This window comes from Rattus norvegicus, chromosome 19 (assembly GCF_036323735.1).
Source record: "Rattus norvegicus strain BN/NHsdMcwi chromosome 19, GRCr8, whole genome shotgun sequence".
Classification (NCBI taxonomy): Eukaryota; Metazoa; Chordata; class Mammalia; order Rodentia; family Muridae; genus Rattus; species Rattus norvegicus.
The window spans coordinates 37574896-37599283 of NC_086037.1; the positions used below are offsets into that span (position 1 = coordinate 37574896).

The following is a 24388-nucleotide window of genomic DNA, read 5'->3' on the forward strand; positions in this document are numbered from 1 at the left end:
TCATTCTATGATGCCAGTATTATTTTGATACAAAAACAAGGTAAAGACAACAAGAAAACTATAAACAAATGTCTTTGGTAAATATAGATTCTGAACTTCTCAACAAAATTCTTGGAAACAGAATTCAGGAACATACTGTGTTAGTCATACCTAGTATACTGTATGTAACAGTCATACCTATTGACTGGGTGAGTGAGCTTCCTCTCCAAAAGGCAGAGTTGGTTCAACATATGAGAATCAGTCAGTGCGATGCACCATGTAGACAGATCATCTTCATTGAGCGCACAGAAGCATTCAGAGGGCTCAGCATACTTCCATGATAAAAATTATGGAGACATTAGAATAGGTGGAACATACTTCAAGATAATAAAGACTGTACCAAAGCATATAGTCCATTTTCTATTAAATGGAGATAAACAGTTTTTCCTCTAAAATCAAGAATGAGACAAGGATGCCCGTTCTGTACTCTCTTATCTGATGTAGTGCTTGCGGTGCGAGCAATAGCAAGAGAAAGGATCAAGGGAAGGAAGATAGGATGAAGTCAGACGGTCCCTAATTGCAGGTGGTGTGATTACGCACTTAGAACATCCTATCGAGTCTACTAGAAATCTAGACTTAAAAGGGAAAGTTGGAGTATACAAAATAAATATGTTTTAAACAATAGCTTTCATGTATACCAACAAAGAACTTAGGAAAAATACACAATTCAAAATAGTTCCAAGAAATGTAAGAAAAAGAAAAATCACTACAGTGAAATTTTCCAAGAAAATTTCCACTGAAAAGGGAAATCAAAAAAGACAAGACTATACTTCCAGAATCCAATATGGACGCACAAAAGACCTCAACAGACACAGCTGTAGGTATTGCAGTACTCAGTATCGACTTATACGACAGAGCTACAGTGATAGAGACGGCCTTCTCACTACAGCAGGGCACTAGAACCAACCTAGTTGCCCAGCAAGGATGAAGAGAAAAGGAAAGGATGGTATGCATTTCATTACGTAGAATGGAGTATTCAGTGAAAAATGAAATCACAAAATTTGAAGAAAAATGGTTAGACTTCAAACATGTAATGTTAATCACATGAAATAATCTCAGAAAAAGTCCTCATGATCTCTCTCATTTGCAGACCCTAGCTAGTAATGTACACGTGTAATCAAGTAAACAAATTACATGCTATGGAAAAGAAAAATGCTTACAGATGAGCTTATATAGTATACTTTGTCTAAGTCTTTTTAATGCTATCTCGAGGTATAACACAGTTTCAGTGCAAAATAAGTCCTTGAATGAACACTGTCCAGATGTGATTATTCTGAGACCTAAACTTTGTTTTTCTTTGCATATTCCTCTAAAATGTAGTTCCTTTTAGGCACTGTGTTTAGTTTAGTTGTGTGTTTTATTCTTAACTAGTTTTTTTTTTTAAGATTTATTCATTTATTATATATAAGTACACTGTAGCTGTCTTCAGACACACCAGAAGAGGGCATCAGATCTCTTTACAGATGGCTGTTAGCCACCATGTGGTTGCTGGGAATTGAACTCAGGACCTCTGGAAGAGTAGTCGGGTGCTCTTAACCGCTGAGCCATCTCTCCAGCCCCGTGTGTTTTATTCTTTAAACAAAAATTTTAGCTATTCAAATTATAAAGGTCGTTAGGCATATGTTTACAGTAATTATTTTGGAAGTGCCTGGGAATGCTGAGTGTCCCTGATGTCAAAGAGTAATAGGCCAGGTATTTGTCCTTCTCGCTGTGCGTTATAGTTCTAAATCGTGTCCATAGTGATCACTTACATACTTTGAGGGTTTTTATTAAAAAGAAAGCATATAAATGACCAATAGATTTTAAAAACAGCTACGCATCACTATTAATCACAAAAACATAAATCAAAATTTGACCAATTAGAATGGCTGTTTCGTAAAAGTCAGTAGCAAATACTGAGGAGGCTGAAGAAAGGGGACTCCTACACCTTCCTTATGGAATTGTGTATTAGCTGTAGTCCCCCTGGTAGAACCTCCATGAACACTAGAAATAGCACTGCCCTGGGATTTAGCTGCCAGATACCTCCCAAGGAAAGTAAATCAGTGGTCAGTTGTACTGCCACATTTATTCCAATGCTGTTCAAACAGCCAAACAATGAAGTCAACAGATGTATGAATGGTCAGAAAGGCTATATATGCACAGTAGAACATTACTCAATTGTGGAATGAAGTCCTGTCTTCCTAAGCCTAGAGGAGATTGTGTCAAGTAAGTCAGATATAGACAAGTGTGACATGTTCTCACTTAAAATACGGAAGCAAAAAGCAGCTGATCTCCTTAGAAAGTAGAAAAGTGATCAGTGCAGGCTGGAAAGCAGGGGAAGAGGAAGGGAAGGAAGAGTAACAAGTACAGGGGTTCCTTGTTGTACTTAGCTGACAGTTATCTGTGTATTGCAGCAAACGTGGTACAAGGGATTTTTTAATATTTCTAACACAATGGCACATGTTTAAAGTAATAGCCATATGCTTATCAGCTTTATCTAATTATTACAGTATGTATTGAACTTTTACTATGTGCCAATTAAAAATAGACATAAGCGGGGCTGGGGATTTAGCTCAGTGGTAGAGCGCTTACCTAGGAAGCGCAAGGCCCTGGGTTCGGTCCCCAACTCCGAAAAAAAGAACCAAAAAAAAAAAAAATAGACATAAGCTAGCTGGATTGTGGTGGTATCACATGTTTGTAATTGCAAAATGCAGGAGACAGTGACAAGAAGATGACAAGTTCAAGGCCACCTTTAGAAATTTAAGCCACACAGGGCTACATAGTAAAATCCTTTTAAAATTTCAATAAAAATTAATATAGGTAAAGTCTTTAATTTTATGTATACTTGCCTACATTTATGTAAGTGAACTACATGCATGTTTGGTGCCCTCAGAGGTCAGAAGAGGGCATCAGATCCCCTGAAGTTAGAATTACAAACAGTTGTAGGCCGCCATGTGGCTACTGCGAACCAAACCTTCTAGAAGAGCAGCCAATGCACTTAACCACTGAGCCATCTCTCCAGCCCCTAAATAAAGACACATCTTTAACTATTGTAAGATAAACCAACCATGCTGGGCGCTGTGGTGCACGCCTTTAGTCCCAGCTACTCGGGAGGCTGAGACAGGAGGATCGCTTGAGTCCAGGAGTTCTGGGCTGTAGTGCGCTATGCCGATCGGGTGTCCGCACTAAGTTCGGCATCAATATGGTGACCTCCCGGGAGCGGGGGACCACCAGGTTGCCTAAGGAGGAGTGAACCGGCCCAGGTCGGAAACGGAGCAGGTCAAAACTCCCGTGCTGATCAATAGTGGGATCGCGCCTGTGAATAGCCACTGCACTCCAGCCTGGGCAACATAGCGAGACCCTGTCTCTTTAAAAAAAAAAAAAAAAAAAAGATAAAGCAACCATGAAGTATAACAGATAAGCAAAACTGGGAGAACCACTGGACTCATAGGATTAAACCAAACATAAAAGAAAATGATTCCCAAATAAAAGATGATTGGAAATTTGAACACCGAGGTATCTGATAATAGCAATTGCTTATTTGTTTTGACTGTGGTGGGGGATAGGATTTGTGTGTGTACACATGTGTGCACCTGCATGTGGGGGCTAGAGGTCAGCCTCAAGTGTGTTTCTTCAGTAGCCCTCCCTCCGCTTTTGCTTTTGAAGGCAGGGTCTCTCACCAACTAGGCTGGTTAGACTGGCCCCAACAATTCTGGAGAGCTCCCTAATCCGCCTCCCCGTGCTGGGGCTACAAGCCCACTGTGCTCAGCTCTTTCACTGTGGTGGAGAGTAAAGCAGGTATTTTATTGACTGAGCCATCTTTCCACCCTTTTTTTCCCAAAACGGGAGGAGGGGTGCAGAAGTAATGAAAGACAAAAGTAAAACAGGATTAGCTGAATTGATTATTAGTAAATTTTTAAGAGATGGCTTTGTGTGTATATTTTATATTTTGCATTTTACATGTTTAAGGTTTTCCAGTTGAGAGCTCTTAGATTATCATGAGAATATCAGGGGAATAAAAATCTTTATTAATAGGTTGGTAAATAGTCCATCGTGCTGTCTGGAGTATAGAAATCTTCTCATTTCCTCTGTATGCCTCTTTCTGTCCTTCTATATCTTGCCCCTCATAACATTGTAGGATACTAAAGCTGAGGAGTTTTTTGTTGTTGTTGTTGTTGTTTTGCCAATAAAACTGGGAAAAGGAAAAACAGGAAAAATACTGTCAAGTCATCTAGAGAGGAAATACTAAAAAGAAGTAGAGGGAGACATCAGTGATTCTCAGGTCCTTGCTGCCTGCCCTGCTGGAAGATGGGGAGTGCAGGGCAGTGGTACTACCCACAGGCTGCAGGCACAAGTGAGCCTCAGGGCAGAAGACGTCAAGGGTAGGGAGGTATGGAGCAGCCCGGACCTCACATGGAACCTGCCCCCAGACGCCCTGACTCTAGGCAACAGCAGGATAACCAAAAAAATCTCAGCCACAGTTCACTGTTTTTGGTGCTTCAAAAACCCTGAACCAGGCCAACAACTCCTTGACACACTGCAGTTTCCGGTGCCACTACCACAAACAGCCATGCAGTGGAGAGGACAGAACAGTAAGTGTGAGGTGGAAAGAGGCAGTGCAAAGGCAGAGACCACGTGGACATCCATATTTCATGCTCTCGCTGACGGTAAAGGGCAAGGAAGCCACTTTTGCAGACTCAGTCTAGAGGCTTGAGAAAGAGGGGCATAGACAGCTTCTGTGACAACCCCTACCTCCACCTTACTTCCTCCATAAAAAAATAAAATAAAAATAATAAAAACGTAACAGGATAGAAAGAAAGCCTTCAAAGAAAACTCTTAAAAGTTGTGATAAAGGTGCTGTCCACAGTTGATGGCTTCTGGCAGGGGTGCAAGTGGAGAAGGGGCTGGCCATTGGGTTTGACCATACTCCAGCGAGTATATGGGCAACACAATTTGGACTGCTTTTGTCTTTTTCCTTTTGGGGGGGGGGGGGGTTGGGAGGTCTTAAGGTTAGGGTGGGCCTAGGAAGACTGGGAAGTGAGTATGATAGGGGCACATGATGTGAAATTCCCAAATAATCAATAAAATATGTAATAAGATTATACTTTGTATCGTACTCTGACTTTTTCACTCAGAGGAAGTACCATGTGGCTGGTGCCTGCATGTCTAAAGCGTCAGACCATGGTGCTCACAGTTTGTAAGCTATGTTTGTGCTATGAAGTGAGGAGCGTGAACAAGTGCTGTGGTACAGTGACAGTTGGTAACTGAGAAGACATTGAGTAACTGTGATTAACATAGAAAGTGCTTGGGTACACACGTGAGACGGGTGACTCATTCTAGGCATGATGCAGTGGCCTAGTGTGAAGTGTCACACACTACATGGCCTGTGATGTGAAATTGATGATGCTTTATTTCTTTTCCATCACTTTAAGATTATAGGAAATTACACCGATTAAATCTTTGGAAAATTAAATGCACATTATGGGACTGTGGTTTTGACCATTTTTGTATCTTCTGTATAGATCCTTTTTATGTTTCGGGAGGCATCCATGCTATACATACAATGAGGAATTGAGCAATTGAGCAGATTAATAAGAAAAAACAAGACAAACCAACCAGACAACAGATGTCTGTGTAACTGTTTATTTCTCTCTCGACTTTTGTCAATTATTACATTTTCCTAATGGTTGAGCACCTTTTTTTTTTTTTTTTTTTTTGGTTCTTTTTTTTCGGAGCTGGGGACCGAACCCAGGGCCCTGCGCTTCCTAGGTAAGCGCTCTACCACTGAGCTAAATCCTCAGCCCCATGGTTGAGCACCTTAATTATGATAAATGTGTTTATGATGAGTAAAACGTGAGGGAGGGGACGCAGGTTAGCTGCCAAGGCCTTCTATGCATACAGCTAAGTGGTGGAAAGAGGAGAGTCGGAAGCCCAAGGTCAGCTTTAGTGAGCTGGTGAGTTCAACTCCAAAGCAACCTGAGCTCCATAAAATGCTGCCTTGAAGACAGCTAAGGCTAGAATGTAGGAAAACTGAAAACACAGCTAATAACATTGACTGTTAGGATAATACAGTCGTGAGCAGTTTTCTTATTTCCTTTACCCGTTAATTCCATGGGATTGTTATTATAATGAGGAGACTATATTATGTAGGAATATAAACACTTCTCTGTAAATAAAGTAGGAAGTTTAGACTTCTAATGTTTGGTTTCGTGATTGAGACAACCGAAAGACGAGACCATCATTCTTCGATCTGTGACTACTGAAGCACCATCCTCCTGCCCTTCTGGTTTTCAGTCAGCTATTACGGTTCAGTCTAATGGATTGATTGTGGATCTTAAATTGGGAAACTCTCTAAAACTCCTGTGTTCTAAAATTACAGATTTACTTGAGGTTCTTAGATTATCAAATGGAACACTCAAATGAATGCAAAAGAAATTTTGTGGCAGTCTATGATGGGAGCAGCGCTATCGAAAATCTGAAGGCCAAGTTCTGCAGCACCGTGGCTAACGACGTAATGTTGAAAACGGGAGTGGGGGTGATCCGGATGTGGGCAGACGAAGGCAGTCGGCTGAGCAGGTTCAGGATGCTCTTCACTTCCTTTGTGGAGCGTAAGTACATAGTTCAAATCCACCACATCATGCTCACTCGTTACTGTGCGCTTACTGCACACCTTCTGACAGAGAAGGCTTTGTTTTATACCATCATTTTGTAGACCTTCACACTGCACTTTTTAACTGAACAGGCACAGCCTTTCTCCCCCTGACTTGCAGCAAACCCTACACCAAGTCTGAGTTAATGCAAGGGTGAAGATGGCCAGGGAAGAATCTGGGAGTCAAATTACAGCACATGATCTGTAACAGAGACTGACATGCCATGAAGACACTAATCTGTGCTTTTAAACATGTAGCGAAACAGGTTTATTTAAAATGCATCAACATTAATTTTATTACAAACCAGAGAGTTATCCAGAGAAATCATATTTAACTTTTTTAGCTGTTAGTGCTTTGTTCACATGAATGTGCCTCCAGAGGTAAGAAGAGGATGCCGAAACTGGAGTTAGGGGTGCGTGTGAGCTACCACAGGGGTGCTGTGAATTGAGCTTGACTCCTCAAGAACAAGCGTTCCTAACCACCCAGCCATCTCTATCCCCAAAGTAATACCCATCAGCATGAATAACCATGTGTCCAAAAGCATGTTGAGAGGAGTAAGTAAGTAATGTGCACACCTTTAAAGCCAGCACTCCAGAGGCAGAGACAGACAAACTCATAGGTTTGTGAGTTCAAGGTCAGTCTAGTCAAGATGCTATCACAAAAAAGAGAGGTGGAGTTGGGGGGGAAGGGGGGGCGGTGAGTTACCAGCTTGGCTGTTACTGACTTCTGCAAACCATGGACACATACCATGTTGAAGATTTTGTCAGGTTTTTTTTTTGTTTGTTTGGTTTTTTTTACTTTTATTCTTAAATAGTTTTGAATTTACAGAGATTTACAAAAATAGTAAAAATGTTATACTTCTATTCAGATTTTCTTATTGTTAACATCTTTAAAAAACAAGATGAAAATTAACATTGATGTACTATTAGCCAGTCTATAGACCTTCACATATCATTAATTTTACCCTTAATGGCTGTTTTCCCTTTTCTTTAATGTCTTTTTAATGATCTAATTTGCTACAGTGCTTTCAGTTGCCAAGGATCCTTGGTCTTCTCCATCTCAGCTACCCAGTCTTTACACGGGAAGCGTTCTAGTTAGTGTTTTAATAAACTGTCCACACATTTGGGCTTTTGTAATGTTTTCCAAATAATTCACCAAGAGCACGCATTTCATCTAGAGTACTAACGCGCTTCCCAGTGCGTCGTGTCAGTGGAATGTGGATATGGAGTGCTGTCAGTAATGCTACAGTAGTGACTCCATTTCCTCACAGGCACGCCAGCCTTCCCCGTGACAGAATACTCTCTTGCTTTATTAGTCTTTGGGGACTGTGGAAACATTTTGCACAGCTTACTTCAGCATCCACTGAAGAATTCAGTCTGTAACATGCAGTAGTTGTCTGTTCAGTGTTTGCCTGATGATGACTTTCAATTTCCATCATTCCTTCTGCATATTCTAATGGGATTTTTGCTGTGAGGAGAAACTAGTCTAGGCTTTCCCTCAAGTATATATTCAGTTATTGAGTGCACTATTCCTAGAAAGACATGAACAAATGTCTGTTCACACCAAGTAAAAAAATCAGTGACAAACCAAAGTCAAAATGCTACCAAACCCCAACTTTATGAACCAATGAGTTGTACCATGGTTACTCACAAGAGCAGAAATGACTGAAAGACAGCTGAATCACCACAGTCCACTCCAGCATGTGACAGCTCACAGAGCTGGAAACCTGGAGCTCATCACACAACTTGCAGGCAGCTCAACTGGTTGGAAAGCAGCTCAGCTGGTCTGAGAGTCTCTTAGCCGTCCTCACTACCTACATAACCGGGGAGGGAAAGGACTAGTGTGTGTGTTTAGTTTCAAGGACTTACTCAAGTCTTTGTTTACTTTTCCTAACTTTAAGAGCTTCCCTATGGATAGAGGTTGCTGTGCAGCAATTGTATATGTACCAGTGAGCTTCTAGGTATTTATTCTGTGATTACATTATGATATATTCCTATTATTATTATCATCATCATCATTATTATTATTATTATTATTATTATTATATAGAATCCTGGGATTTTGTTGTATAAAGTCCCAGCTTCAATCCCACGAGTCTCTTAGTTTGCCTCCTCTCTCCCTCAGTGTCCAGTAATTACTTTTTTTTTTTTTTTTTGGTTCTTTTTTTCAGAGCTGGGGACCGAACCCAGGGCCTTGCTCTTCCTAGGCAACCGCTCTACCACTGAGCTAAATCCCCAACCCCAGTAATTACTTTTAATACTACACTTAATGACATTACTTGGTGAAAAAGGTGCACTGTATTTTCCCAACCCTAGAACTAACAATTTCTAGGGACTCGCTTCCTTTTAGTACTAGGAAAAACATGTCTAGATTTCCAAATACATTGATTTCTCTAACCCCATTATACACATAATTTCAAAACTACTTTACATATATTATCTGTGAGGAATGTCCTAATAGAGTATTTTATTTGTGTGCAGTTTTTTTTACATGTTATGGTAAAATACACATCAAACCCATTCTGCATGTTTGTGCAAATTAGTGGTGCTTAACATTCAAGTACACAGTTATGGCCATTGTCTTAGTCACTGTTTTATTCCTGTGAAGAAACATCAACACTCAGGCAACTCTTATAGAAGAAGCCATTTAATCTGGGGCTTGCTTTCAATTTCAAGGGGTTAGGTCATTATAATCATGGTGGCGAGCATAACAGCACATATGATGCTGGAGCAGTAGCTTAGAGGAGACATCCTGATCCACAGATTAAGAGAGAAAACCTGGGCCTGACATGGGCTTTCGAAACCTCAAAGCCTAGCCCTGGAGACGCATCTCCTCGAACAAGTCCACACTTCTAGTCCTTCCCAAATAGTGCCGCTTCCTGGTAACTAAATCTGTGAGCCTGAGGGCTTGTTCTTACTCAGACTGCCACACCACACCATTGCGGGTGTCTCTAAATGCCCGACAGTTGTCATATTTGCTCCTTGAGACAGACTATAGTTCATGGTAATTAACCCGGGTTTCCTAAGAGCCCAATAATTTCCTGTTTCCCCAACCCATACTGAGAGTCAGTAGAGGCAATGAGATACCAGTTACATTGTGATACTGTGCATGAGGTGACCATAGCCTGGTGTTCTAAAATCACCTAAAACTAACCCTTATAGGAAAATATATTACAGTCCTGCCTACATTTTAATGAGGTTTATTGCATACTTATTGTGACAAAGATATTGATTGGAGAGAAATATATTAATCCAATACATTTTTTAGATCTTTCACCTTAAAAAGAAACTTTTGGGATTTTGGGTTGGGTTGGGTTGGGTTTTTCGAGATAGGGCTTCTCTGTGTATCCCTCTAGTCCTGGAACTCACTGTAGACCCACGCTAGCCTCAAACTCAGACTTCCTCTTGCCTCTGCCTCCTGAATGCTGGGATTAAAGACATGCACCACCAAAGACCAGCTGAAAAAAAACTCTTTGTGTGTGTGTGTGTGTGTGTGTGTGTGTGTGTGTGTGTGTGTGTGTGTGTGTGTGTGTGTGCTTACTCTGGATTTCATGGTACTGTGTGCTCAGTTTTGTCTGCACTATAGAATATTACCTTACCAGAAGCAAGCATACTGTATGATGATCCAGCATAATAAATGTTCACCTGTACATAGGAAATAGAGACATAAAACATTGTAGAAACACTGAAGAAATTAAACTTTTGAGAGAATTAAGGGTATTTTCATAGATGAGAAAGCATTTTCTTGAACTAGGCACCTGTAATGTCAACACCTGGGAGGTTGAGGCAGGAGGATCGCAAGTTTGAGAGGTCAACCTAGGCTATAGGATGAGACTCCGTCTCAGAAATCCAATATAAAAATAAGATTATCTTGAAAAGCAGATGGCATTTACAAACAATAGACATTCCCGTCTGAAAGAGCTACCCCCACCCGGCTAAAGGCAGATTCCAAAGTACAGAGCGAATGAAGATGGGTTTGCGGTCAGCATGCCACTGTTCTCGCAACATTTCTTTGTTGTTGCTTTTCCCACAGCTCCCTGTACAAGCAGCACTTTCTTTTGCCATAGCAACATGTGCATCAACAATTCATTAGTCTGTAATGGCGTTCAAAACTGTGCATACCCTTGGGATGAGAACCACTGTAAAGGTAAGTCCAGTTCAAAGGCATCTCTTCTGGGAGGACTGTGTCCTTTCATAAGGGCCTAAAGCTCCCTTTCTACAGGGGTGCTTACTGTAGTTGTTACAGCAGAGCTGCACACAGTAGCACTTTTATAAAATAATTTATTTCATCATTTTAGTGATGTTATAGAAGAAATATTTAACAAAAACATTTCTTGGTAGAGTACATTTTCAAGTATTCAGAAGTGTGCCTCCATATTTTATGCCATGTTTTATACATTATTGTTGAACTCAGTATTATAAATACCCTTTATGTAGTTACCAGATAGTTTAGAGGATTGCATCAAGAACAGGACTAATATGACCAACTGAAAGGTTCCTGCAGTGAGAATGTAGGCACTGTCTAATAACACCAGCTAATAGATTATTACAGTGATGTAAAAGTTGTGCATCAGAAAACGCTTTTTCTTTTTTCTCTACATCAAGCTATTTCTTTTTTTTTAAGATTTATTTATTTTATTTATGTGAGTACACTGTCACTTGTCTTCAGACACACCAGAAGAGGGCATCGGACCCGATTACAGATGGTTGTGAGCCACCATGTGGTTGCTGGGAATTGAACTCAGGACCTCTGGAAGAGCAGTCAGTGCTCTTAACCACTGAGCCATCTCTGCAGCCCAAGTTATTTCTATTTCTCACATAAACTCTGAAAGGTAAATGTGACGATGATAGGCGTCGGATACCTATAACTTGGTTGTCACTTGAATTGGAAAAATAAAATCTATCCGTCTTTCGTCTTTCTAAGAGTTGAATAAACAAGTTCAAACAAGCACCTTACTGTGGGAAGCTGATATATAATCTGATGGCCTTGAAGTATTTCATCACTCCAAACAGTAGATCATGGTGGTGCATCTGGATGGTTAGTCTGATCCCACAGATATGAATCAGCACAGCAGTTTGTTGACTCTGCCTTATAGCAGAAACTTGATAAATCAAGAGTGTTTTTTTTATATTTTCCATATTAATGTAATTTGCAAATTGTAGGCCCTTGTTAACCCTTTGAGTAAGGGAACCAAGCACTTCAGTTTTTCTTTGTCCTAGCTAACTGTATCGCTATTTGTTACTTGACTCAGAAAGCATGGAAATACTATTTCCTATTTGTTTAAAAACCAGTTTTTCAGTGTCTGATATATTTGACCCAGATTTCCTGTTTTGCCTTGAAATGACTAACCAGAATGTATTCATCCTATAAATGAATTTTGAGAAACCTCAACATTTCTTTCTTACAGAAAAGAAAAAAGCCGGACTGTTTGAACAAATCACGAAGACTCATGGGACGATCATTGGTGTCACATCAGGGATCGTCCTGGTCCTTCTCATTATTTCTATTTTAGTACAAGTGAAACAGCCCCGGAAAAAGGTCATGGCTTGCAAAACTGCATTTAATAAAACTGGGTTCCAGGAAGTATTTGATCCTCCTCATTATGAACTATTTTCACTAAGAGAGAAAGAGATTTCTGCAGATCTGGCAGATTTGTCAGAAGAACTTGACAACTACCAGAAGCTGCGACGCTCCTCCACGGCCTCTCGGTGCATCCATGACCACCACTGTGGGTCTCAAGCATCCAGTGTCAAACAAAGCAGGACCAACCTCAGTTCCATGGAACTTCCCTTCCGAAATGATTTTGCACAACCACAGCCAATGAAAACATTTAATAGCACCTTCAAAAAAAGCAGTTACACTTTCAAACAAACCCATGACTGCCCTGAACAGGCTCTAGAGGACAGAGTGATGGAGGAGATTCCCTGTGAAATCTATGTCAGAGGGCGAGATGACTCTGCACAAGCGTCCATATCCATCGACTTTTAGTTGTTGACTAAAGGCACTGTTAGGATGTGTGTGCAGCCCACGCCAACACCCGTTCTGTCTCCGCCCGCGTCCCATCTTGTCCTATCAAAGTTAGAAAGCCCTTCATCATTTATCATAATGCTGACGATTTGATCTCAGGCAATCTATATATGTGGAACCAACTAAGAAACAATGTATTCGGTGGAAAGAAGTCATCTGTTGCTGGTATCTTACCGACAGACACCACCAGCCCAATAGCAGTTGAGGAGCAAGTGGTCACGTTGAGTCAGGTGGAGCAGCATGGTGGTGTTAACATCGGGTACTGTCTGTGTTCACACAGCCCCATCAACTTGATCTCACAGTAAATTCAAACATTTTCTTTATATTCCTTTGTCCTCCTTTTTTCTGTTCTGCTTTATTTGCCTGTAGTTTTACCATTCCAGTGTCCTGTGAAAGGGGATAATATGTCACTTAACTCAGCATGGGCATGGTTTGCTCTAAATGTGTAAAATATGGCTAGGACTGTCATGAGTGGCAGTTTAACACACAGTCATATTTTATTTCTTCCTGACTGATTTCTACACTGTTGTCTTTAATAACTGCACCTTTAGTTCTGCTTTTCTGTGGGAAGTAGTCTATTACATGATTTAGCACCTTTAAATCATGTTTCGAATTAGTTATGCTACAAAAGTAATAATCCTGGGGTACATTGTTACCAGATACACATGAGTGGAAATTTGAGAAGGATTAAAAACTTGTAGCAACCTCTGAAGTTTTCCCCATTGGGTCTCTTCAGTGACAGAAATTCACCCCAGTAATCAGGGTCCTGGAATTCACTGGTGTGCAGACCTTTAACTGTGGCTCCATGCAGAGCCTCTCTGATCTTGTTCCCTCTCATCTTTCAAAGATTTCTTTGTTCTCTTGGAATTGGTTTGTCTTTGACACATGGCCATGGTTGGTGGAAGCTTAAAGAAATTCTCCGAGAAACTGTGTGAGCCTTTACATAGCTTCCGCTTGAGACAGTGCATTTTTCTACCCATTGTCAAGAAGAGCAACTTCAACTTTTTTTAAGCTGCACTTTTCACCTTATGTTTTGTAAAGTATATAAAACAATAATTTATAAACATATCAAAACTCATTGTGTTTTTTAGACTTTTGATATTATTTGATATTGTATAAACTTTATTAGATCCAGATTTAAGACATAAAAGACAAATTTCTTTAAGTGCTCACAGTAGTGACTTTGTGTAGAAGTATACTGTGTTGGGACTGTACTATAATTTATTATGAAGACCTTGCCCATGGTGATGTGTACATGCATTTTTCTTTCTTTTGCTGCTGTGTTAGTTGATAATAAGTTTTTCACTGTGTGGTATTTATTGTTCTAAATCACAACAGAAATCTTATATTAAAGAATACATTAATTCATGATCCTTCAATTACATTATTTGTATCAGGAATCCTTTGAATAAGATGTGGATGGGGAAGAAGTCATATTTAATGATAACCCATACAGGTAATGCCATTTTAAAGAGGCAAACTCTCAGATTCTATATTGAACTTTAGATTTCTTTAATCTTTTTAATTAAGTATTATATCTGATTTCTCAGATTACTTAAGACTTCAACCTTCAGTGTGATACACTTTCTGACCAAAGTGTATTTTCTGTATGACTTTTTTTATTTGTTTTATTTATATGAGTACACTGCAGCTGTCTTCAGACACACCAGAAGAGGGTACTAGATCTCATTACAGATGGTTGTGAGCCACCATGTGGTTGCTGGAATTGAACTCAGGACCTCTGGAAAAGCAGTCAGTGCTCTTAACCACTAAGCCATCTCTCCAGCCCAATATTTCTTTATTTTTAAAAAGATTATATCAAGAATATGGGAAAACCTACCCTTGGCATAAGCATTTTTTTTTTGGTTCTTTTTTTTCGGAGCTGGGGATCGAACCCAGGGCCTTGCGCTTCCTAGGTAAGCGCTCTACCACTGAGCTAAATCCCCAGCCCCGGCATAAGCATTTTTTAAGGCAGTAGACAGTCCTGCTTTGTAAAACAGAACATAGAAAAGTAAAAAGAATCTCAAAACATAGTAATCATTGAATTATCAGGAGAAAAATTAGATAACTTTGTTCTTTCAGTAACTATAAGCATTTTATTAGATGACTTGGGCCAGCCACCATTCCAACAGCATAGTAAATACTTAAATTGAGAGCTATGATAGTTTTTAACACTATACCCTATTTTAAAGTAATTTGAAGGGGTTCCCAAAACAGGTATTTATAGAAAATACTGAACATTGCAACCATGTAAATTTGCATGATATCATGCAACTCGGCAAGAGAAACTTGGATGATCATTTGGTTCTAAATTCTCTGACTACAAAGTTGTTCCTTTTCACAGTAGAAAACACTTACATTCGGAGGCTGAAGTGGAAATTACTAACTTAGTAATGACAAACATGAAATTTAGCTGTCTTACATGAATTATTACACCTCACAGAGTACCCATGTTAAACACGCTTCTGATGGAGACTGCAAAGCTGGTGGATGGTAAACCTCTCCAGTGCGAGAAAGTACTGAGTACCAACTATAGGATATCAGAACACTGCTGTCTCTCATCCCAAGTTTACTACAAGCTGTCCGCTCCCAAGTGGCCACAGACTGCAGCCTACACATCCCCTGTCTCAAAGATACAGGAATAAACTGTCACTGCTCTGTACAAGAGGGTTGTTCGGTATCAGTATTTAAAAACCAAAGGATACTCGTACTTCACATCACAGACCTGAAGAGCTCCCTTAGCTGTGGTCCAGGAGGGCCTTTGTCACCATCCTACGTGGTTTGTATAATTGCTGAGCACTAAGGAACTGCAGTCTGCCCTGAACGTTTCCATAGTTCAGATACTACCTAAAGAGACCACTTGCTTGTGTCAGGAACATGTCAGCTCAGATGAGAAAAGGCTGCCTGTACTTCCAGGAGTAATTAGCATTCAGAAATTACACAGACGTTAGAAGAAACACGCCTGAATCGCGTTGATTGTGGACAGAAGGAACTTTCTCCAAGAGAGATGAACTAGTCTAGTTTTGTTAATGAGAAGGTAAAACTCTGAAGGTGAAGTAGCTCCCCGTGGCCCCCAACTCCTAGCCCAGTGACCTTCCTTGGCTTCTCTCCCTGCTTAGCTTTTGAAGGTCACGCAGTTCCAAACATCAGCTTAGATGTTCCACGCAAAGCTCGTTAGTTATGCTTCCTTAAAATGCAATGCTGTAATTGTGTATACATTGGGGGTTTCACCCTCCCTTTTTTAATCTATATAACACTCTTATCCTACCATTTTTGTTATCAGGCTTCCTTGGCACCTACAAAATATGTAATTACTGTGAATTCTTCGTCAACAGCGCTGGTTAACAGCACATGGGGGGATGCCACAAAGAAAGCCTCTGTGCTTCACTTCTGTAAGTTTTTTTAATTTAAAAGAAACAATGTACACTATAGAAATTAGATGTTGGGGTAGTGTATCCTGAGTTTTGAGAATGATTTTAGTCTGAACCACTGTAAGAGAACAAGCTGACCTGGGCTATCATTTTAGCTTCCTACATCACCTGTTACCTGTTATACCTCTCCTGGTAATCCGCTCTTCTTTACCCGGCTCTTTAAAAGACTTTGATTATACTTCTGAGATTGTTTACCGGCTCACAAAGCCTCCGGGCTAATGACGAGGGTGCACGGATAGCGAGTACTACCTAAACCCGTTTTTTTAAAGCAGTAGATTTTTATTAGAGATAAACTTCCAGATCATGTAAGAATTCTCGTATGCTTAATCCATATCTGGCACTTTAAAGTACTTAACCCTTGAAATGCAAATAAAACTTCCTTTTTTATTTTCTTCCTTGCCTCAATTTCTGAAGTGTATGAAAGGAGAACATTTAGGCCTCTTTGGACATTCGCAGGCCTTTTCTACAGTCAGAACTTCCCGTTTGCTACTTTCCAAATAAAATAGTCGTAGTTGACATTTACCTGATGAAGCAGCTGCAGGTGGTTATTATCCCTAGGAAGTATTGTTTACTTTTAAGTGAACAGAAGATGGGCTTTTTAAAAACTTATAGTGAGCTAAAGAGATACCTCAGGAATGAAGAGCGCTTACCCAGCTTCCAAAGGATCGCGCTCCCTCTGGTGGCCAAGGTGGGTTCCAGGTATACATGCTCTACATAGAGACATCCAGACAAACAACCATATGTATAAAATAAAATTTCTTATTCATACCTCCCGAATTGGACTTAAAGCCCACTCAGCAAGAGGGATTGTGCCTAGCTCTGGAAACCTAGTCAGCTACCCAGGGCTACTGAAGTCCTCGATCTTGGAGGAGACCCTACTAACTGCATTTGACTAAACCAGCACAATCCCCAACTACATCCTAAACGCTTCTCCTTACACCCACAGGTAAGTGTATTCCTCACCCCTCAGCAAGGAAACTTCTCTTTGCAATGGAAGGAGACCATTACAGAAAAACCATAACTGATCAAATTAGAGAGTTGTAAGGCCAATCAATCCCAACTGATAACTTCTACAACACAACTCCTGCTCCTAGCACTTGGGCTCTGTATGGGGATGATTATGAGGGCCACGTGAACAGAGAGTTTGCTGAGAGTCTGTCTCCTTGAAATGTCAGAAAAACTATATCCACCAAGTCTCACCAACCTGCCTACTTAAACATTACCTGACAGGGATGACATCAGTAGACGTGCATGGAAGGGGAAATTGAAAAGGCTTTGACCCAAGACAAAGAACTATGCACAACTAAGGAATGCTGAACGCTGGGGAAATAGTCTTCCCCGGGGAAGAGCAGAGCAATTTGTACCACTACATGGTCAGCTCTAACAGCAAACATACACATAACATTACCCAGATTGAGCAGACTGTATTTATATATTTAGGGAGCTAGGTAGGTAAGTAGAATAATTGAGGGAATGGCATACAGACATGCACACATAACAAGGAAAAGGAGGCCATGGATTTTAATGAGAGCAAGAGGTGGGTACATGTGAGAGGTGGAAGTAAGGAGAATGATAAAATCTCAAAAAATATAAAATAAAAAAATTGAAAGATATTCTCAGTCTTTAAAATGAAAGTTATAGACTGGAGAGATAGCCCAGCAGTGCCAGTGAGAGTTCTTGCTACTCTTCCAAAGGACTTAAGTTGGTTTCCTAGCAACCTGTAACTCCAGCTTTGGGAGATCTGATGCCCTCTTCTGGCCTTAAAGGTACCCACACATGTACTGTATCTTCAAACATATATAAAAGTGGACCTTTTAGAAAATACATTGATCTTGATTTTTATTTTATATGTATGGGTATTCCAGTTGCATGTATGTCTATACAGTACCCATGGAGGCCAGAAGGAAACATTGAATCTCCTAGGACAGTGGTTCCTGACCTTCCTAATACTGTAGCCCTTTGATACGGTTCCTCCTGTTGTGGTCCCAGCCATTGTCCCCGCCAGCGGGGACCCAGTTATTCAGGGTCCCGAAGAGGCTTTCTACCTGTGGGCCAAAATGGGGGTGAAGAGAAGAAGGAGACCAAGCAAAAGTTCTGTTGTCAAGGTCTCGTTTATTGGGATGAACATTGCAGCTTTTAAGGCTTTCAGGTAGGGGGAGTGACCTTTGTGAAATATGAAGGAGGGGGAGATGAGGGTATAGGCAGTGATAGCTGGAGGCAAAGAAGTCAGGCGATGAGGTCAGGTGGTGGAGACACTGGGTGTTGACTGAGGAGATAACTGGTATCTGCTGAGGGAAGGTATCTGCTGAAGGGAGCTGAGGCATCCCTTGAATGTTATACTCCTGTGCCGTAAATTCATGGGAGAGGCTTTATCCAACAATCTTAAGATTTATGGTAGTCATCTTCGGGGTGAGTCTCTGTGGCCAAACAGCCCAGAGTCACTTTGAACCATGCAGTCAAAAAGCGGCTAGGCCCAAATCCAATATGGCTCCGTGCATCTCCCCCATTTTTCTTTAAAAAAAAAAAAAAAAAATTAGGTGGAAGTAGTGGTCTGAGAAAGATCAGACATGCCTCACAGAGTGCCCAGCTCGGCCATGGCAAGCCACTCTTGCAGTTAGGACTGCACCCCAATGGCTAGGAATGAACTTATGCTGTAACACACCGTTCTGGGCTATACGTGTGTGTTATTGGGGGAGAAACTGGGCAGAGGAGCATTTGACCGGCCCGCACGTTTAAACGGGGTGTAGCCACCTCTGTCTTAGGATCGACCTCTCAAACCCCAGCCTCTCTGTCATAGGACCACCTTGTCGCCCTCAAGGCTCCATGTCTAGATTGGTCAAGGGTCAGAGGAAGTTGCCCGTCACTGAGGAAAGCTACATTGGATCATCTTCTCATTCCTCTTACTTGAGCCCAGGGGCGAAGGAGCAGGAGCCAGATGGCATTAATATAAGAGATTGTGGAAATTGAGCCTCTCCCAATAAGTAGTGGGCACCTCATCTGGTTCTCCTCAGCTGCTATGGCCATACCACCAAGGACCTAGTCAAGCCTCTCCTGTAATAAAATTTAGAATTCCCAATTGTTAGCAACTACTCCAGAAAGTTCACCCACTGTGCTTGCCTAACAATAGATTGGGGGAGGGTAGCTCCAGACACTGCAGACACAATGGCTGCAGCAGTAATGGCTGCTACAATAGCAGCGAAAATGCCAAGGTCTTTCCCAGGACAGTTCAGGATCGGTCATTCTTCTCTGGAACAACCAGCAGGCAATGGAACCATGTCTGAGATCTGCAAAACCAGGGCAGAGTTCCCCAGTCCACAGCAGCTTCCACCAAGCAACAGTGCACAGAGGGTAGGAGCGCAGGCTGTGGTGGGACGGGACACAATGACTGCAGCAACGCCAGAATTTCTGTGATGACAAAAGATGAGTGGGAATCCTCCATATTCCTCCAAGGACACAGGAATGACTCCAGGGACCCGAACCAGGAGAGCTGAATCTTCATGCTCACAGGATCAGCAAGTCTCACCAGCCACTCGGGCAGCTGGCACACTCCTGTAGCATCCTGTAGAAAAAACACAAAGATTCCCTCTTCCCCATATAAAATATCTGAACAGGATCATGCCAATATGTGGATCTTTCTATTTCATCTAGGCAGAAGTATGCCTAGCTGTAGGGTGCCATAAACTCAGAGTGTTCCTTGGCATCCAAATTTTAAAATTGAAATAAAAGGAGCATATTTTAGCATACAGGGATAACTCCCCTTTTTATTTATTAAAATATTGTTAAAATATTATTTATTAAGATAAGTCCTTAAGGATTAAATTGAGGACACTGAGCACTTGTATTTATAAATTGACTTTTATACCAAATTATTGTCTCCAGCATTACTGTTTTGGATATATAAAGAATGAGATTTTTTGACTAATTGTTCCTATGTAAGGCCTATAATCTGTCTGGTATCATTGTCCTCCCTTGTTAAGGGGTCTAGGCAATCCAGTTTGAGTTCTTAAATGGCCTATAAAGGAACAGTACTTAGTGCTCTTAACCACTGAGCCATCTCTCCAGCCCCTCACCAGCTTTATTTACCTAAACATAAGCATTAATTAGAGATGCCAAATCCTATAAATATTGTCCAGATTTAGTCGCACTAGAAATCCCTGAGCCGGTAGGGTGAGGCTGGGAGTTGAAAGTAAGCAAATGGAGTCTTCCTCTTTTCAAGAGGGTGTGTTATCAACTCCATTACCATTTTCAAAGAGCTGGGTCTATGGTTTTGTTTAGTTGTCTGAGCCAGAGCACTGAAAGGACAGTGAGTTGTCAGACAATTTACACTGAAATCACTCACTGATTTCATGTAGAAAACTTGTCTCTAATAAAGCATTAAGTAATTGAAATCAATCGTAAACCACAAGCCACACATTGGCTATCAGTATGTGAATTGAAAGCTTGATTTTTTTAACATTATAAAAACAGTGGCTAAAGCCAGGAATTTAATAATCTGTGCTGAAGCAGCAGAAACTCAAGAGAATAAACAAGTGATCCAATCATACATGTAGCCTTTTCATTAGATGAACCACCTATAAATACAGTAAGCGCATTTCCTATGCGTTGTATGCACAAATATACAGGAAATACAAAAACATGTAAAGAGTAAAATTATCAATTTTGCCTGAAAAATTTGTATATGTAATAGGCCAAATATCAGTATTTTGTAATAACCAATTAACTGTTGTTTGGCTTTTTAAAATACTTCCATGACTCTAGCCTACAATTCTGTATTAACACAACTGAAGCTTTATCTCCAATGAGGATAACAAACAAAGACCTAAGTCCTCTGGTAAGGTGAGGTACTTAGCCAACTAACATATCCTTAGTAGCTTAAAATTAGTTTTAAATACTCTTTTCTGGAGTAGTCTAACAGCTACTCCCCAAATATTAAAGCTCATTTAGAGAGCAAAAGTTTGTAGTAAAAATTTCTATATACACTTAAAGATTTAAAGTTCTAACTTCTTACATTGAAGAAGCGACAAAATTACATAATATAAGGCTATTAGCCATTCTTTAGTAAAAATTTTAATGATATCAACTTTATGGGCTCTCTAAAATTATAAGCAAGCTCACGAAATGAAAACTCACAATCGCCAGGACGTAAACAAATTGTATAAAAATAATCCTCTAAATCTATCTTGAAATGGCAGTTGGATAAGCAAACAAGCTGTAATGCTCTCACAAGTTCTAAAACCTCATCAATCCTTTTTAAATCCTGTAACAATCTCTACCTGTTTGATTTTTTTCTTAATTATAAATAAGTTTGAGTTAGTCAATGTAACACTGACAATCTTTAATCACAATCTTTAAGATCTCTTTGTAACACCAGAGCACAGCCACAACTTTGGAAAGTCACCTGAATTCTGAGTATGTGACTAGGCAGCTGTTCTTGGGGCAGTGGAATTAGCATCAAAATACAGTAACTTTAGGGCAAACCACAACTTTGGCTATGACTGCCAATTCCTACATACGAACGCACGATGGTGCGGTCTCCAATACCTCAACAAAGAGACATTGCCCTAAAATCTTTTAGAAGCCTGGTTTTTAGAATAAGAATTCCGGGGCTGGAGAGATGGCTCAGTGGTTAAGAGCACCGACTGCTCTTCCAAAGGTCCTGAGTTCAAATCCCAGCAACCACATGGTGGCTTACAACCATCTGTAATGGGATCTGATGCCCTCTTCTGGTGTGTCTGAAGATAGCTACAATGTATATAATAAATAAATAAACTTTAAAAAAAAAATGTTAGAATAAGAATTCCATAAAAATATTACCTCAATTTGGACCTGTTTCCCTAGGTTGGCTCATATCCAAATTACAGTTTTAAGCCAACTTTCTGTTACCAACGTTACACCTTTTAAGCTGTGAAGCTCCTGGTGTCTTTAGGATCAGCTAGTATAAACATTTAGCCAGCCCCTGGGGAGCTTGTCCAGCAGACTTAGGCTTCTAGCTACAGATGTAGGCTCCAAAAGCCAATTGAAACTGTTTTTTATGCATTGTTCCCTTCTTGAAACGAGTTAAAACCAAGTCAAGGTGTGAACGACTGGCAGATAAAGTTTTTATCATTTTTTCTTTTAAACACGAAACATAAAACATTTAAACAACGAGAAACAAAGACCACAGACATAAACTGACAGACATGGATAGCTTGGTGCACCAAGGACACACAATAGACATAGAGGGAAAAAACTAGATGGTGTCCCACGATAGGGACCCACATATCCTACCTATGGAACCCAGAACTAGAAATAAGCATTTCTCCAATAGGAGCCAGCAGAGAGGCAGGACGTCTCCTGTTTTCCCTCTGTTCCTAAGAGAGCTCTGAAAAGGTTTTTCTCTTTCTCCAAAGCATCTGCGGAGAGTCCGGGAGGACTGTTTTTCCCAAACCCATTCTCTCTCATGTCTAGGGTGTAAACTATCTCTAGTCAGGGTCCAAAGACTAAAATATAACTCTAAAAGAACGCATATGCAAAAACACTTTACCATTACCTTGTCCCTTTTTTATTACAAGTTTTACTTAAGCTAGCCCCACACTGCTTAAAATTAACCAGGGACACCTTTCATCAATAAAACAAAAAAACTTGATTAAATCCTTTTTCTTAACTCTTAATCCTCTCTCCCTGAGTGAGCGCTTGATCTCTCCTATGAAACAAGCCTCCTAAATCCATACCTTCCCCATGGCAATTAGACGACAATTATTCGACCGGTCCTTACCTCCCTCTCCAGCGACACACGAGCGATGCGGCCTGAAGAGTCCTTGATTCCCGCTGCAGCTCTCTTATCTCCATCGTCCTGTAGTCGGCCTTGCTTCGGGGTCCCTGTGTTCGGGCGCCACTTGTCCCCGCCAGCAGGGACCCAGTTATTCAGGGTCCCGAAGAGGCTTTCTACCTGTGGGCCAAAATGGGGGTGAAGAGAAGAAGGAGACCAAGCAAAAGTTCTGTTGTCAAGGTCTCGTTTATTGGGATGAACATTGCAGCTTTTAAGGCTTTCAGGTAGGGGGAGTGACCTTTGTGAAATATGAAGGAGGGGGAGATGAGGGTATAGGCAGTGATAGCTGGAGGCAAAGAAGTCAGGCGATGAGGTCAGGTGGTGGAGACACTGGGTGTTGACTGAGGAGATAACTGGTATCTGCTGAGGGAAGGTATCTGCTGAAGGGAGCTGAGGCATCCCTTGAATGTTATACTCCTGTGCCGTAAATTCATGGGAGAGGCTTTATCCAACAATCTTAAGATTTATGGCAGTCATCTTCGGGGTGAGTCTCTGTGGCCAAACAGCCCAGAGTCACTTTGAACCATGCAGTCAAAAAGCGGCTAGGCCCAAATCCAATATGGTTCCGTGCAAGCCATAAAGTTATTTCATTGCTACTTCATAACTACACTTTTGATACTGTTATGGGTCATAATGTAAGTATCTGATATGCAGGATATCTGAAATGGGACCCCCCGTGAGAGTCGAGACCCACGGGTTGAGAACTGCTGCTCTAGGACTAGGGTCAGACACTTGTTTCTGGGTGTTTGCTGGGAATCAAACTGAAGTCCTTTGGAAGAGTAATTAGTGCTCTTAACTGCTGAGCAGTCTGTCTTTTAAGTTATATATTTGTTGTAAATTTCAAGAATGGTTTAGTATTTCCCATGCTAGTCTAACTCCTTATGTTCCTAAGGACACCTTGAACCCAAATTGACTTTATGTCTTGCTAGAGATGGAGCCCAGGGCATTACACTCCCCCCACTGAGGTGCATCCCCAGCCCAAGCTGCTGTTTTGAGATGCAGCGTGCACTTCTTGCACCATCGCTTTGTGAAGGTGACCGGATTTTAAGGACATACATGTACACTTGAGTGGAGGCCAAGGAAATAAGTAATACCATTCTTCCAACTGTTAGAGTCATCACACATACCCAGCAACAAAGGAAGGAACAGGGGGACGGTTAAAGCTGGCTGTTCTTCACTAGTAGTTACTGGGTAGTTGAACTTCCTGTTTTGTCATTTGTAAGAGGAGATCTTCCAGTCTTTACTGTCCTCTGTCTTCAATGCTGTCATCGATGCTGTCAGTCTTCTGAGCTAGCTAGTGTATTATTGAAACATTTTTTCATTTGTGAGACTAGATGCTGATTGCCGGAAGGAGTTTTCATCAGAAACCTAGGTATTGAACCATGCTTTCTGTTCATATCTTCTGTTCTCCATCGGTAACAGTGTGGTGATATATTAAGTGGTATTTCAGAAAA

The 24388-nt window shown here is 40.8% G+C and overlaps 1 protein-coding gene across 2 annotated transcripts in view; it reads left to right on the forward strand.

Moving 5' to 3' along the window:
- Positions 1–14066, forward strand: part of Neto2 (neuropilin and tolloid like 2) — a 71444-nt gene extending 57378 nt beyond the window's left edge. The window contains exons 7-9 of one of the 2 annotated variants that reach the window (XM_039097726.2): positions 6398–6626; positions 10701–10814; positions 12076–14066. In XM_039097726.2, coding sequence (XP_038953654.1) covers positions 6398–6626; positions 10701–10814; positions 12076–12656 — 924 coding nt within the window. In that variant the 3' untranslated portion in view covers positions 12657–14066. The remainder of the gene's footprint in view (positions 1–6397; positions 6627–10700; positions 10815–12075) is intronic. The other variant, NM_001107417.3, reaches the window with a different exon arrangement.
- Positions 14067–24388: the final 10322 nt, after the last annotated feature.